The sequence below is a fragment of the Micropterus salmoides genome, unplaced genomic scaffold, assembly GCF_014851395.1.
Source record: "Micropterus salmoides isolate LMB-PRFRI ecotype aquatic unplaced genomic scaffold, ASM1485139v1 Ms_hic_scaffold_19, whole genome shotgun sequence".
NCBI classification, from domain to species: domain Eukaryota; kingdom Metazoa; phylum Chordata; class Actinopteri; order Centrarchiformes; family Centrarchidae; genus Micropterus; species Micropterus salmoides.
The window spans coordinates 13,183,059-13,196,468 of record NW_024041039.1 but is presented as its reverse complement, the minus strand read 5'-3'; the positions used below and the strand labels follow the sequence as shown (position 1 = coordinate 13,196,468).

At 39.6% G+C, this 13,410-nt stretch overlaps 1 protein-coding gene across 1 annotated transcript; it reads left to right on the top strand.

Annotated features, from left to right (window-relative positions):
- The first annotated feature begins 401 nt into the window (after positions 1–401).
- On the top strand, positions 402–13,094 carry LOC119910321 (serine/threonine-protein phosphatase PP1-beta catalytic subunit-like). Its single transcript, XM_038728851.1, has 8 exons — positions 402–513; positions 4,412–4,543; positions 9,367–9,597; positions 9,692–9,796; positions 9,926–9,997; positions 10,220–10,371; positions 10,922–11,056; positions 11,189–13,094. Exons 1-8 carry the CDS (start codon positions 462–464, stop codon positions 11,291–11,293), a joined length of 984 nt encoding a protein of 327 aa, XP_038584779.1. The 5' UTR covers positions 402–461; the 3' UTR covers positions 11,294–13,094.
- Positions 13,095–13,410: the final 316 nt, after the last annotated feature.

Sequence of the window (13,410 nt, the reverse complement as noted above, 5' to 3'; positions counted from 1 at the left end):
TTTCAGTAATATATAAGTCTTACAGTGGGATTCGACTTCTATTACTTTTTCATTCATTTATTCAGTACGTTTTGCTGATAATATTTTTGTAGTTTTCACAATTTTATAAATGCATAAATGCTTTTGATTGTAAATTAGTATGTTTACATTGTACTATGAGTAGTACAACTTACAGGCCTATACTTCTCCCAACACTGCAAACATAAACACAAATTGTGTTTTAGAGCTCTTTCAAAATAATAACGAGTATGCTGGGTGGAATTTATTATAAAACAATATGTTTGTCAGCCATTAATAAACATATTTTATTTAATATAAATGTGGTTGAAGCTTTTTATACACAGTCTATGGGTTAAAGTGACTTCGCAAGTTCATACGGTTACTGTTTTCTTGACAGCAGCGCCCCCTGGTGTCAGTAGGGGGAATCGACGCGGCCAACACTGTACCACATCAGTTTGAAGATGGCGGAGGGTGAATTGAACGTGGACAGCCTCATCTCTCGGCTTCTGGAAGGTGAATTTCAATGCAGTTTGTGAATGTTACAGAGTTAGCTGTTTATGTTCATCAAAGCCGGTGTGAGCTTTATTCTGTAGCTACCGCGGTTGCCTCACAAAACGCAGAAAAATGTGTTAGCTAGCAGGGCTAACGTCAGCCACTCGTAATGGTGTATCCCCGGCTAGCTAATGCTACAGTTAGCTGGCCGTGTTTATAAACACTGTCAGCGGTGAACGCCTACATTTCTCAGTTTTCGCAGTAATAACTACGTTACTCTTGTCAAGTAATTTTATTGGCTCGTGTTCCTTACTTTATCATATAATTAAACTTTCTGCCTGATGTTTTTGGCTTTATGCCGCCTCATGTATTGTCCAAATTATGGGAGGAATGGCTGTTTGTCCTGAGCGTTAACGTTACAACATTGAAAATATAACGTTACAACCCAGAATCATGTCTGATTACTCTAACCTCTAACTCTACCCTTAACTGTTAGGTAGGTTAAGTAAATATTTGTTAACTACGACATGAACACCCATTTTCACCAGCGCCAGTGCCCTTGACACGGTTAAGTTTTACTCCATATCCGCGTTCCTGTAAGTTTTCATCATGATATGTTGTTAAATTTCTATTTGTGATCTGGTTAATGTTACATTATTGGGAAAGGCACTCTTTTGACTAATCGATAAAAAACACAAATAGGCTTAAACCTTAACATATGGATAACCCATCTAATATTTGATGTCCATATCACTACATCCTGTTGTCGTGAGGTAGTCTGATTTTTGTGAAGTAATTTTAACTTTTGTAACTCACTCCTCTCAGGGTTTGTAGGTGTGTTTTCGTGGGCAGGTTGATGTGATTCAGTGCACTCATGCACATTGGGCACACCATGCACACACACACTCCCTTTAAATGCCTGTTACAGGTGAGGAATAACAAGATGCAAATTAAAAACATCGCAGACAGAGGAATTAATACTCTCCGAGCTGTCCACAAATATTCATATTTATAGTTTACAGTATGTCCTATTCTGCTGTTGCGATCACAATCACATTATTGCTCTCTTCTTGGTAAATAAAGGCAATTGTGTTGGTGTGTGAGGACCAGGTTTTGGGTATGGCAGATAGAACGATGCTCAAAAATCTTTTTTGTGCTGGTTGTCCACCTGCTCAGGAGAAGGCGGAGAGTTTTCCGCCTGCCAGTTATTATCTGAGTCAGTCCAGACCACTAAGGCAAATTCCGCTGTCCTTGGCATACTTTCCACCAGTATCTGTCACTCTGTTGGAGGAACGAGGCACTATGCCATCACGCCAGATTTGTTATTTATACTAGTAATTGCTAGAAAATGACACACTGCAACTGCTTTGTGCTTCTTGCAGTCTCATTTTTATGTTATCATTGTTACCCAATGATGAAATTATTGGAAAAACTCTTTTCAAGTCTGAATCGTGAAACAACATTTTTCCTGCTGATCCTTCCCAACAGTTTCCCTTGTAGCTCAGACTACAGTGACTTGTTGATTGTGTTGCTCATATGTTGAGATGGCATTGGCAACCATGTATTATAGGGGTCAGTTTTGCTGTGATCTTGATGGCAATTGTGTCTTTTATTTTCTATTTTCCTGCTCATAGAACAAGCGATTACACGTGACTATGTGATTTGGATGTTAACGTTTCATAGACTTCTTTTTTAATTGTTCAGCTTTGTAGTTAGTGATGTGAACTTATTCAACAGTTTGAATCAAGCACGTGTGCAAATAATTTAGGAATATGATAAATGGTATATTATAAATGTTTAAATGTCTTTTTTTTGGTTGTCTGTAGGTAAGAAATGTGTACTAGTGAAATGCCACTGTCACTGTGGAACTGCTTCTTGGTACCTCTGACAGGGGTGGTAATCTTTGTTTTCTTCAGTCCTTGTGCCTGGTAACAAAACCTATTCAAAAGGGTTTAGTGGAACTAGCCAAGAAAAGGCACCCTGTAACTGAAACCAAAGTCAGGCTTTCAAATAGGTTTGTACCCTTCATTAATCCAGGTGTTAATTTAATCCAGGTGTTTATTTTGTAACAAAAAAAAACTGTTTTGATCTGAAACACATGTACAGGTTTTTGCTGATATTTTCTGATGTTCAGCACAGAATTCTCCCATCGTCACAAAATAGCTTACTGTATATTTTGCTGTCTGAGAAAAAGGGAGGAAAGCCAAGTGTCAGTGAGAGTGCTTATTCATTGGAATTACGTACATTTTGGAAAATCGTGCGGGACACTGTCTCACTTTCTCCAGACACATGTACAGTGACACAATCACACACAAACTCAGTGTTTTGGCTTCTGATGGCTGCAAATCCTTGCTTCATTTTAGCCTTTGCCCCTCAATGTTCTTAAGCACGTAATCTGTTTTAAAAGTGCCAGCCCGCAGAAGTGCGAACAGTGAAAAGTTCAGTGTTAAAGCCAAGCAGGTTAAGCATCCAAGCTTAACTCACTCGGCTGTTATGAGGCCTGGCCGTTAAGTGAAGAGCCCTGCTTCTGCAATTTCATGCCTCACACAGTGGGTATGAAGCGGTGCAGATACAGTATATGGATGATAAAAAAAAATTTATGGTGTAAAGCAACACTTCAGTAAGGTTGGGGGAGCCCTATAAAAAAAATTTTGGCACTCAGATCTACCATCTGTGAGGATCCATATTCCTCTGGTTCACTCAGTTCTCTCAAATTTGGTTAGATTAAATGACTAATGAGTCAGCAAGGGAGTTTGAGTACAGTGTGTAAATAGCATGTATATGCACATGTGTCTATGTATGCACGCAAGCTTCAGGAATTGCATACCAATACATCAGTTAATCCATTTGCAGCTCCATTTGCATGCTCTCTATTTGGCCTTTCTCTAATTTGTCATCCTTTTAAGGAAACAAAAATGCAAATAGGAAAAGTCTTTTCGGAATAACCTGCATTTGTTTCACTAGACTCTGCTATGTTTTATTGGAATCTGTAGTGGGCGTCTATCTTGTAGTCAATACCAAAATGCACACATTGCTTTGATTTGCTTTTTGTGACACCAAACTGAGACATAAATGAAAATTGCTGTCCACTTACATTTACTGCACATGTATTAATATAGTGACAAAGCACAATTGGTCCCTGTTATATCACCAAGACCATTCTTCCACCTTATATTTATTTATTCAGATTACCACCTTTAGCATTGGTCACTTCTGGCAAAGCTGTAACATCAAGTGACTAATTCTGTTTTTTGAAAGGATGCCATCTTCCAGAGACACTGCACCACAAGGCAGTACAGATATTACAGAATTTTCCTTCGGGGATCAATTAAGTATTTCTGATTCTAAATCTGATAAACCAAACACAAAAAATATACAAAATGCAGACTTTTGAAACTAGATGGAACATTAACTTCAGTCTAATACAAGCCACAGGGTGCCATAGCAAGGAAGCAGTTTTTATGCTGTATAATCTCACTTTTCATATCTCTGACTATTTCAGCTGCTGAGTATAGCCAACGTTTGCAATTCTTACTTCTCTTTTCATTGTTGGAAGATAAATCTGTACCCAGAGCTGTGGCAGAATGCCAGAAAGTAGGCTTAAGCTACCAGTGCAACTACACAGCCAATAAACCCCCACCACTGCTGAAGATGCAAGCTGCTTTCATAGTCTAAGCAGTGGGTTTCTTAAGTATGGCCGGGACTAAACAACTATAATCAGAATCATTACGCCCACAGCTCATCAGATTTTAAGATTCCTTTGTGACTGTGTTCTTTTTTTTTTTTAGGTAAAAAGTGAATGTATCGTGGCCTCATTCTGATGAACTTCGTGGGTTGCTGGTGCTTCTGTGTTAACACTGACATTGATCATAATAACAGCTGTTGATAGCACTGATGCTGTCTTTTCTCTCCTCTCCAGTACGGGGATGTCGCCCGGGGAAAATAGTCCAGATGACAGAGGCAGAGGTGCGCGGCCTCTGCATCAAATCCAGGGAGATCTTCCTAAGCCAGCCCATCCTGCTGGAGCTCGAGGCACCCCTGAAGATCTGTGGTCAGTATTCTATATTTCTGCGCTCCTCAACCACCACATGTTTATTTTTGCATTGTAATTTATTAAAATTAAAGTCAGTGTTGTGACAATTACTTTAAAGCATATTTGAGCTGAAAGGTTTAAAAGTTTATTTTAATCAGAGACCGGACAACACTGCCACAGCCTGGCTCATATATTTTAAGTCACAGGTATGTGTTATAGAAGGATCCATTGCACACATACGTACACAGATTGTGTATCACTGTCTTACACACGTATTATAGACAGACCGAAGTAAAGCAAAGCAACTGCAGCAGCAACTCCTCAGCTGAAATGTTACCACAACAGGTAACTCTAGCTGGCTCCAGCGCATCTTGGTACACTCCCACATGCTTTATCTCTTCCCTCCAGTATAGTGCTGCAACTGCAAAAAACTCTGAAATGTCTATAATATATGTACAGTCATTGAAACTACAGTACACAAGCTCACATATAGGCTCAGGCCTACACACAGTTCATTTGTGGCTGTCCTCATACCAGTTTCCTCCCACACACATTTGCTTTTAGATTGTAGATATACTGTCACCCTCAGATGACAGTATTTGCATTTGAAGTGATAAACGTGATAATGGAAAGCAGTAATTTGATGATCATATCGAACTAACCCTGTACATTGCTCTAAAATATGCATGAGTGTGAGGTGGTGTTATTTTTTCTACTGTGGTAGGTTTCTTTTTCTCTCCTTTATTTTCTTTGTTTTGTTGCTGAACTTTTATCCGCGGACCGATTACTTGCCTTTAACTCACAGCTCTGAGGGCAGGCTTTCAGGACACTACCACTGACTGTAGAGACCAAACAGTGAATGGACTTAATTATTTACTAAGGCCACATGGATCATGTTCTGCGCATACTCTTTTTCTCATTTGTTAAATTTAATACCACTGGCATCATTTTGCCCTAGCCGGCCGCTTTGATAGTGTTTGGCCTGGTCATTTATTTAAACAGAAGAATTAAAATTAGATTTTTTAAATACAGTGTTGTTGACAATAATGGTGATCAGAGCATCATTGTGAGGATGTGTTAGATAGTAATATTGTTTCTTAAATAAAATGGACAGATGATAATGATTAACAGCACCCTGCAATCACAATCCTCACCAACGGGTTTCACGTTCACCATAATAGGACCTTACTGATTCAGAGCCAAACGTAACTGATTTGTTAGCCTGTTGAATTAGCTGAAGAAAGACCACAAGCATGCATGCTGTGTTTACCATTTTAGTTCTGAGTCCAATAGAATGCCTTTAATTATTTTCTGGCTACAAGAGACTGACTGGGGAAAATGAGATGAAAACATTTTAGAAAGCACTACAACATTTCTGAATGCAAAAAAAATAATAATGAAGTCTTTTATTTGAATGTAACCACTTCAGTCATATTTTAGCAGAATATCTCTGGCAGCCAATATTCATTTCTCACCCTGAAGTAATTTGTCTTGATTATTTACGTTCCACGTTGTTAAATCAGGCCTCTGAGTACGGGTGCATGTTTATTTATGTTAGGCTTATATGTATCATTCTCATCATGCTGTTTAAAAGTTTCCTTGAAATAAAGTACTGCACATATGGTGCAGGCACAAGCAGGAATTAATGTTCTCTGTGTGCTGTCCTCTATTTAGTCTGTTGTTCAGTATGTGTTGCTGTCAGACTGCCAAAACAAAAAAAGTCTGTGTCTGTCGAAATATGTACTTCAATGTTTTTGTAGCTTTTAGCAGTATTCACATCTGTTCCCAGCTTTAGCGAGATTAGCACAATGTAGACTTGCACTGTAATGGATGCCCATTAAAATAAATTTCAGAGCTGTCAGTGGATGGAAATGTATTTTATTGCCATCTAGAACAGCAAAGACAGACTGTGTTACAGTTACAATCAGCCTGTTTGTTGAGTGTTTTTTTTTCTGTGTGTGTGTTTATTTGTTGAGCCGGATTATTCAGTGTTCCTCACACTGATATTGTGTTTATGTGGGTGCTTTTGAACCAGTTGATTATCTGGCTACACAAGGGCATGCAACAGCACACTTGATTACAACATTATCACTTAAGTACCCTTGCTCTGATGTTAGGCTAATGATATAATGGCCGTTAAATTATGCATGCATAGGCATTTTGTTTTATTGTTCTTTTAATTATTACTGATTTGTCTGTTGACCTGTTCTTTCGGTACATAGGAGCATGTTGGCCACTGATTTACCAAACATGGGTGGCATACTTGGGGAATCAAAAAATGCACTGCCTTTTCCTTGTATTAATTTAGAGTTATGTTATCACCATTGCTTTTATGTTGTATTGTCTTCTTAGACAAAGTTTGCTCATTTGTAACACTGACCTCAGGTTCTTTGCTCATTCCTTTCTTCCTACTTTCTACCTTTTGCAACCCTAAATCTCTGTGCTGCTATTCTCGGAATGTTTTGACACTGCAGAGGCAGTGCTAAGTAAATAATTCACTGTCACCCTATAATTTCTTGTGAGAGGGCAGGCGGCGTGTTTGCCCATAGAAAGCTAGCATTGGTAAAACTCACAATTTCACATTCAGTCATGCTGCAACGCTTTAGTGTGGAGTTAAGGATAGTTAGTGTAAGACTAAACTTGAGAATCCAACAGACAGACCATCAAATGGTGGCTGCTAAGTAATTCGTAATGATATTACTTTAAACTTGTTAAAAGGCAACATCACAGGTGTGGGAAAGAGAAATAAAATGTATTAACAAAGCAGTGAAAACTGTGGGGAAAAAAAGAGAAATTGGTGTGATGAAAGAGTATTATTTTATAATCCAGTTTATCCAGGTTTACCACAGAGCAACAGCTCAGATGAGGTTAGCCCTGTGCTTACAAAGTTCACTCACCTCCAACTGTCGCTGCACAGATTACAGTCTATGTTGCCATGTCTTTGCATGTACCATTTTATCCAAATGTGGCTTCCTGCAGTTTGTTTTCTTTTCTGAGCAAATTGCAGCATAAATGAGCACATTTAATTGTTTATGCCCTCATGTCCATTTCTGTTTTGCTGCAGGCACAAACAAGAATGATTGTTCTTTGTCCTCTGTATTTAATCTGTTGTCCAGCATGTGTTGCTTTCAGTAATCAGTATGTCCATGTTTTTATATAGTATTTCTAGCTTTTAGCAGTCTTCGGGTTTCTTCCCAGCTTCAGCAAGATTAGCACAAGTTAGACTTAAACTGGTATGTGTGCTGATAGACAAAATAATAAATATATGACACAATTTGCTATTACAGTAGACTAATATTGAAATAATGTTAAATGGAACACAAGTGCAATAATCTTTTGCTATAAGTTGAAATCTTGTTTTGGTAAAACACTTGATTCATGATTGATGATTGATGATTCATGGCTCCCTACTTTCAACCTACCATCACCTTTTCCTGTCCCATTATAAGGTAAAACTAAAGTAGTTTTTAAAAGCTTTTCTGATTTTAAAGTGACAGCTTGTGACCTGGACTATGTTGCTGGAGCACTGCATTAGCCTTGTTTCATTGAAGTTTTGATATTGTATTATTAATGTAAAGGATTGTGACGTTTTTAGCTTTTACCAGTACTTGTATCAAAACTCTAGATGGCAAGCTGAAGCTGTGTGTCCAGGCCAAAGAAACTAATTGATGGATAGAAACCAACTGGTTCAGCACAACATGAGCGCTGAAGACAGAGCTAGACTTCAAACATTCAGAACTGTTCCTTTTAAACATTCATTTGCACAGAAGACAGTGTGTTTTTGCATGCCATCCTAAGGCACAGGCAAAAATAAGTACAGGCCTGTAGCCATACAGGTTTGGTGCCAGCTATGGTTTGGGTTTTGGTGCGTAGATCACTGACGGACACTGTCAAATAGAAGAAATCATGCCAGCCACTCTCATGATATAAAGTTGTAATTTATGTTGGTCATTTTTATCTCAGGGCCAGACAGCTGCACAGCGTTAAAAGACCTATTATTTCCTTTTAATTTGTATTTGGTGCCATCTTGTAATGAGGCATTGCCATAAAAAGAGTGTGGCACACAAAACCTGTTATTATTGTCCTGTCCTTTCTGCCGAGGCTCTCTGCAGTCATCTGTGTCTGGAGCACTTAGCCCGAATTAGAGCAGCTCCCTTTTATATCCTCTCTCTTTCACCGACTTTAAGTTTGTGCAAGAGAGGATATAAAAAAGGATATAAAAGGAAGCAGGTCTTGGCTAGGATATAAAAGGATATAAAAGGAAGCAGGTCTTGGCTAGGTGATGAAGTGAGGCTCCCCCTTCAGAGATCCCGTGCTTTGGTGAGAGCGTCTTCAGCGCATCGGTGCCTGACTGTCAGAGAGAGACAAGGTTGACCCTGAATCCTGGGAGAGTTGTTAAAATTAAAGTTAGCTTGTGTGGTTATGTGTATGTGTGTCGTTTTATTTTTGTGATTAACCTGGATTATTAGCATTCTCTGCCTCAGTAGCTCATTTCCCGTCGGCCATGGCATTCGTCTGGTGGCAGTTGTAATAGCTTATTTTGTGTGTGTATCCTAGAGCTTCCTGCTAAACTCCAGGTAAAGCAAAGGCACAGTCAGATACCCCCCACCAACTGACATATTTGGTTGTGTTCTTAAAAATCAAAATGGAGATAGGAGTCAATATGTGTATACATACGTGGGGGTGAATATGTGGTCAGGATCTCTGCACCTTTTCTGTCTGCACAAACTGCATCACCACTGTTAAAACAATAATTATAGCAGCCTGTCCTCATGACTGCCCTTACAGTAAATAGTCAAACTTGTCTTCCTCTTTACCTCTCACTCCCCCTTTTTTTTTAGGTGATATCCATGGGCAGTACACAGATCTACTGAGGCTGTTTGAGTATGGTGGCTTCCCTCCGGAGGCAAACTACCTTTTCCTGGGTGACTACGTGGACAGAGGGAAACAGTCCCTGGAGACCATCTGCCTCCTGTTGGCCTACAAGATCAAATACCCAGAGAACTTTTTCCTGCTCAGGGGCAACCATGAGTGTGCTTCCATCAACCGTATCTATGGGTTCTACGATGAGTGTGAGTGGAAATAAACTCACCCTGCACACGCAAACAGCCCTGAAGCACATACACAAGTTTGGTTCAAATAACCCATTTTTGTGTGTTCTAACAGGCAAGCGCAGGTTCAACATTAAGTTGTGGAAGACCTTCACTGACTGCTTTAACTGCCTCCCCATTGCTGCTATCATTGATGAGAAGATCTTCTGCTGCCACGGAGGTAAGAGAACTGTTGGCACATATTTCCTCCCTTTGTCATAAATGTAAACCAGAACTTTTTGATTGCCTTGTTCAAAATACATCTGTAACAAATCCAATCAATGGTAACCTCTTTATTTTCTATTTTTAGGTCTATCGCCTGATTTGCAGTCAATGGAGCAGATTCGCAGGATCATGAGGCCAACAGACGTGCCTGATACAGGTACTGTGTGTGCTTGTTTATACTGAGCATGTTCACTTCCTCCTGTATTCCTCCCTGGAATTTAACGTTTACCTTTAAATCACAACACCTAGCCTCTTTCTTCCTGAATGAACGACTATGACATCAGTAGATCTCCTGCGTGACATCAGCAAAGTCAGCGGGCTCTCTTTTTTTTGTGTGTGTTCTTTACTTCGATCTCTCCACTCCATGTGTGTCTGTCAGGCCTGCTGTGTGACCTTTTGTGGTCAGACCCAGATAAGGATGTGCAAGGTTGGGGAGAGAACGACCGCGGGGTCTCCTTCACCTTTGGGGCAGATGTGGTCAGCAAGTTCCTGAACCGCCACGACCTGGACCTCATCTGCAGAGCCCACCAGGTAATTACGAAGAGAATGAAGGTAGAGAGCCTGGATATTGAGTGTAAATTGCCCCCCCCAAACAAAAAGTGGTTGGCCATGCACTTTAATGATAGCTGACCTCCATTAGTTTGTGTCTTTGGTAGAAGTAATTACTGTGGCTGATGCAAAGACACAGACACCTGCGCTAAACCACATTTTAATAGTGTCTACTTTTCTGCTCCCCATGCATCATTCAGTATAACTCGATTTTGCACTCAGTAATTGTCAATCACTTTTTTTTTTTTTTGCCGAAGTAAAATAATATGGAACAGAGAATGAGAAGCTACTGCATTTGTGACACTGACATCAGGTATATTATTTACCTGACAGATGAGCACAACAGTTGTTATTGTTAAATTGGCCGCAGCTATTTTAGCTCTGCTTTGGAGTGTTTCATATTGATTCAGGTGTAGGTGGTTTTGCACACCCAAGCCATGCTAGCAAAGTTGGACCCTGAAACTAGCTGAAGATCTGTTTCTTGGTATTGATTGCAGTGGGCGGTGGAATAATGTCATGTGTCTTCTAACAGGTTGTGGAGGATGGATATGAGTTCTTCGCCAAACGCCAACTGGTCACACTTTTCTCTGCTCCAAACTACTGCGGGGAGTTCGACAACGCAGGCGGCATGATGAGTGTTGATGAATCCCTCATGTGCTCCTTCCAGGTAGTGTGACAACTAAAGGGATTTAATTCATGCTAATTGCCTTTTGAAATATGACTGAACGCATTATCTCAGACACTCACACATGTATCTCCTCGCTCTCTGTCTTATGTGTTTGTGTCTCATTATTTAAAGATCCTAAAGCCCTCAGAGAAGAAGGCCAAGTACCAATATGGTGGTGTAAATTCTGGTCGGCCCGTCACCCCACCCCGCACCGCCCAAGCCCCCAAGAAGAGGTGAACGTACAGTCTGCCCCCCCCCCCCCCCCCTTTCTGTCTTCTGTCTTCTGTCTCACCCTGTCCGTCCCTGGTCTGCCACCACTGCAACCCCTGTAACTCCCCTGTATAGTGAAGATACAGGGCTTATCTAATTGCCCACATCTGTCTCCTCTTTCTTCCCCTCACCCACCCCCTCCTCAACTCCACTGACAGCTCTTTTTCTTAATGTGTATGTGTACATAAATTTGCTGTGACCAATCTGTTGAAAATTTTTTTTTGCCTGTTTGTTGGTATTTTTGATATTATTAACAAATAATCTTTTTTTTTTTGTGGTTTTACTTCCAATGCCATTTGAGGTTTTCTGAGGATCTGTGTCATGTAAGGAAATGCCTTCTCTGTGTAGAGAGACAAAAGAATTCTTCTTCAGTTAAATAGAAACATTGTTTTGCCTTGACCTCTCAAAAAGCAGAGATGAACCCTTCAATGAGACTGAGGTTTCTGTGCGATGCAAAAATCCAAAGAGACACAAATAACATCTCTCATGTTCCAGTTTAACCGTTTGAACACATTATAGCATATGCGGTGAACTTGCGGTTGTTGTGCACATTTTACATATTTAACTATTGAACGAGTGCTACTCCCAAAGACCAGCAAAGAATGTGAAAAGACCAGTTTGAATGAAATATAGAGGCTAAATCAGATGCTGCCGGCAGTGGACACGCTCTACCCGAACACAACGCCCTCCGGGCCTCGATTCCTCCACTCTGTTATGCCTGCCTGTGCCTCAACTCCACCCCCACATAAAAACATGCCACACAGAGCTGGTATTAACATTTTCCTTGGTCTCTTTATTATTTGTTCTCCTCAAGATGATTTCCCCTCATTTAGTCATCTTGATTTGTAGTGAAAGATGCTGAGAGATTTTATTTTGATTAAATGCAAAATGCATTGCAATGCACAGGCATTTAACTATTGAACTAATAACTAATGAGTCACTTGCGTCAATATTTTACCTGCAGACATACAGGATAAATGGTGTACTAAAAGTGCTTAGAAAATTGTCCTTTCCTAGTCTTTGTATGAAGGAATAGATGAGGATAGAAAATATCTAACAGCAGGAGCTGCAATTTTGCAAGTGTCTAACATATCTGAGGAAGCCTGTACATTGTTTAAAAAGACCAAAAAAATTAAAAGTAAAAACATTAACTACATAAAAAGCAAACTTCACAAAATGCTCCACTATATTTTAAATTGTTTAGTGCACAATGAAGAACATTTGCTTTTGGAAGCTTTTAAGTAAAATTCCAGCTATCCTCCTTCTACATCAGCCAATCTTCTTAAGCACAGAGTAAGAAAACTGGTGGAGTCAGGAGTGGGTGGCAGAACCAGGCTGTTTTGATATGTGATAGTGATGCCACCTGGTGTATAAAAGCAGTAGTACAGTACAAAGTAGTATGCACATCAGCTGTTAGGAATGTCAAAGTAGACAGCTCAGAATGGGTTTTTAATTACATTGCCAATACAAAATGTTGGTGTCATTCACCACGAGGAGGTACTTCAGTTTCGACTGGTTGGCACTCAACTTCAGTCTCCTACAAATGAGATGCAGTTGACCCCTTTTGCCTCTTTTCTGTTTAGTTCATTTTTTTGCTTTTTGTGGTAGTATTCTTTCTGTTCTCTATTCAGTGTTTACTTTATATTCACTTAATTTATTTCCAAATAATGATAATAAGAAAACAATGAGGTGTTACCAAAAGCTGTTTTGCAATTTGTATAAGTTTGTTTGAAAGTCTATAAATTCAATTAAAATGGATGGAAACCATTGTTGTCACCTCTGTTTTTACTGATGTATTTGCAAGATGAACATATGTCTGTGTACTGTCAAGAAATTTACTATTCCCTCTACACTTCTTTGTCTCAACATGCTACTGATACTTAACATTTTTCTATAGACCTGAAAGAGAAAGGGCCTACAAGGTAAAATCCAAAATCATGCAAATTTCTGACCAGTCAATAAGTCATACTCACTGGTAGAAATAAATGAAAAGCAGAGGAACTCTTTCTGTGTTTTGCTAATGTGTCATTCATCCCATAGTACATTTGATGCAACTTTATACTTACAATACCTATACTACATTT

Bases quoted from the DNA above. Each gene is read 5' to 3' on its own strand.
- LOC119910321 (XM_038728851.1), top strand. From the start codon at position 462: ATGGCGGAGGGTGAATTGAACGTGGACAGCCTCATCTCTCGGCTTCTG. The intron at 9,998-10,219 runs GTACTGTGTGTG...TGTGTCTGTCAG, and splicing joins AACAGACGTGCCTGATACAG to GCCTGCTGTGTGACCTTTTG. The intron at 10,372-10,921 runs GTAATTACGAAG...GTCTTCTAACAG, and splicing joins TCATCTGCAGAGCCCACCAG to GTTGTGGAGGATGGATATGA.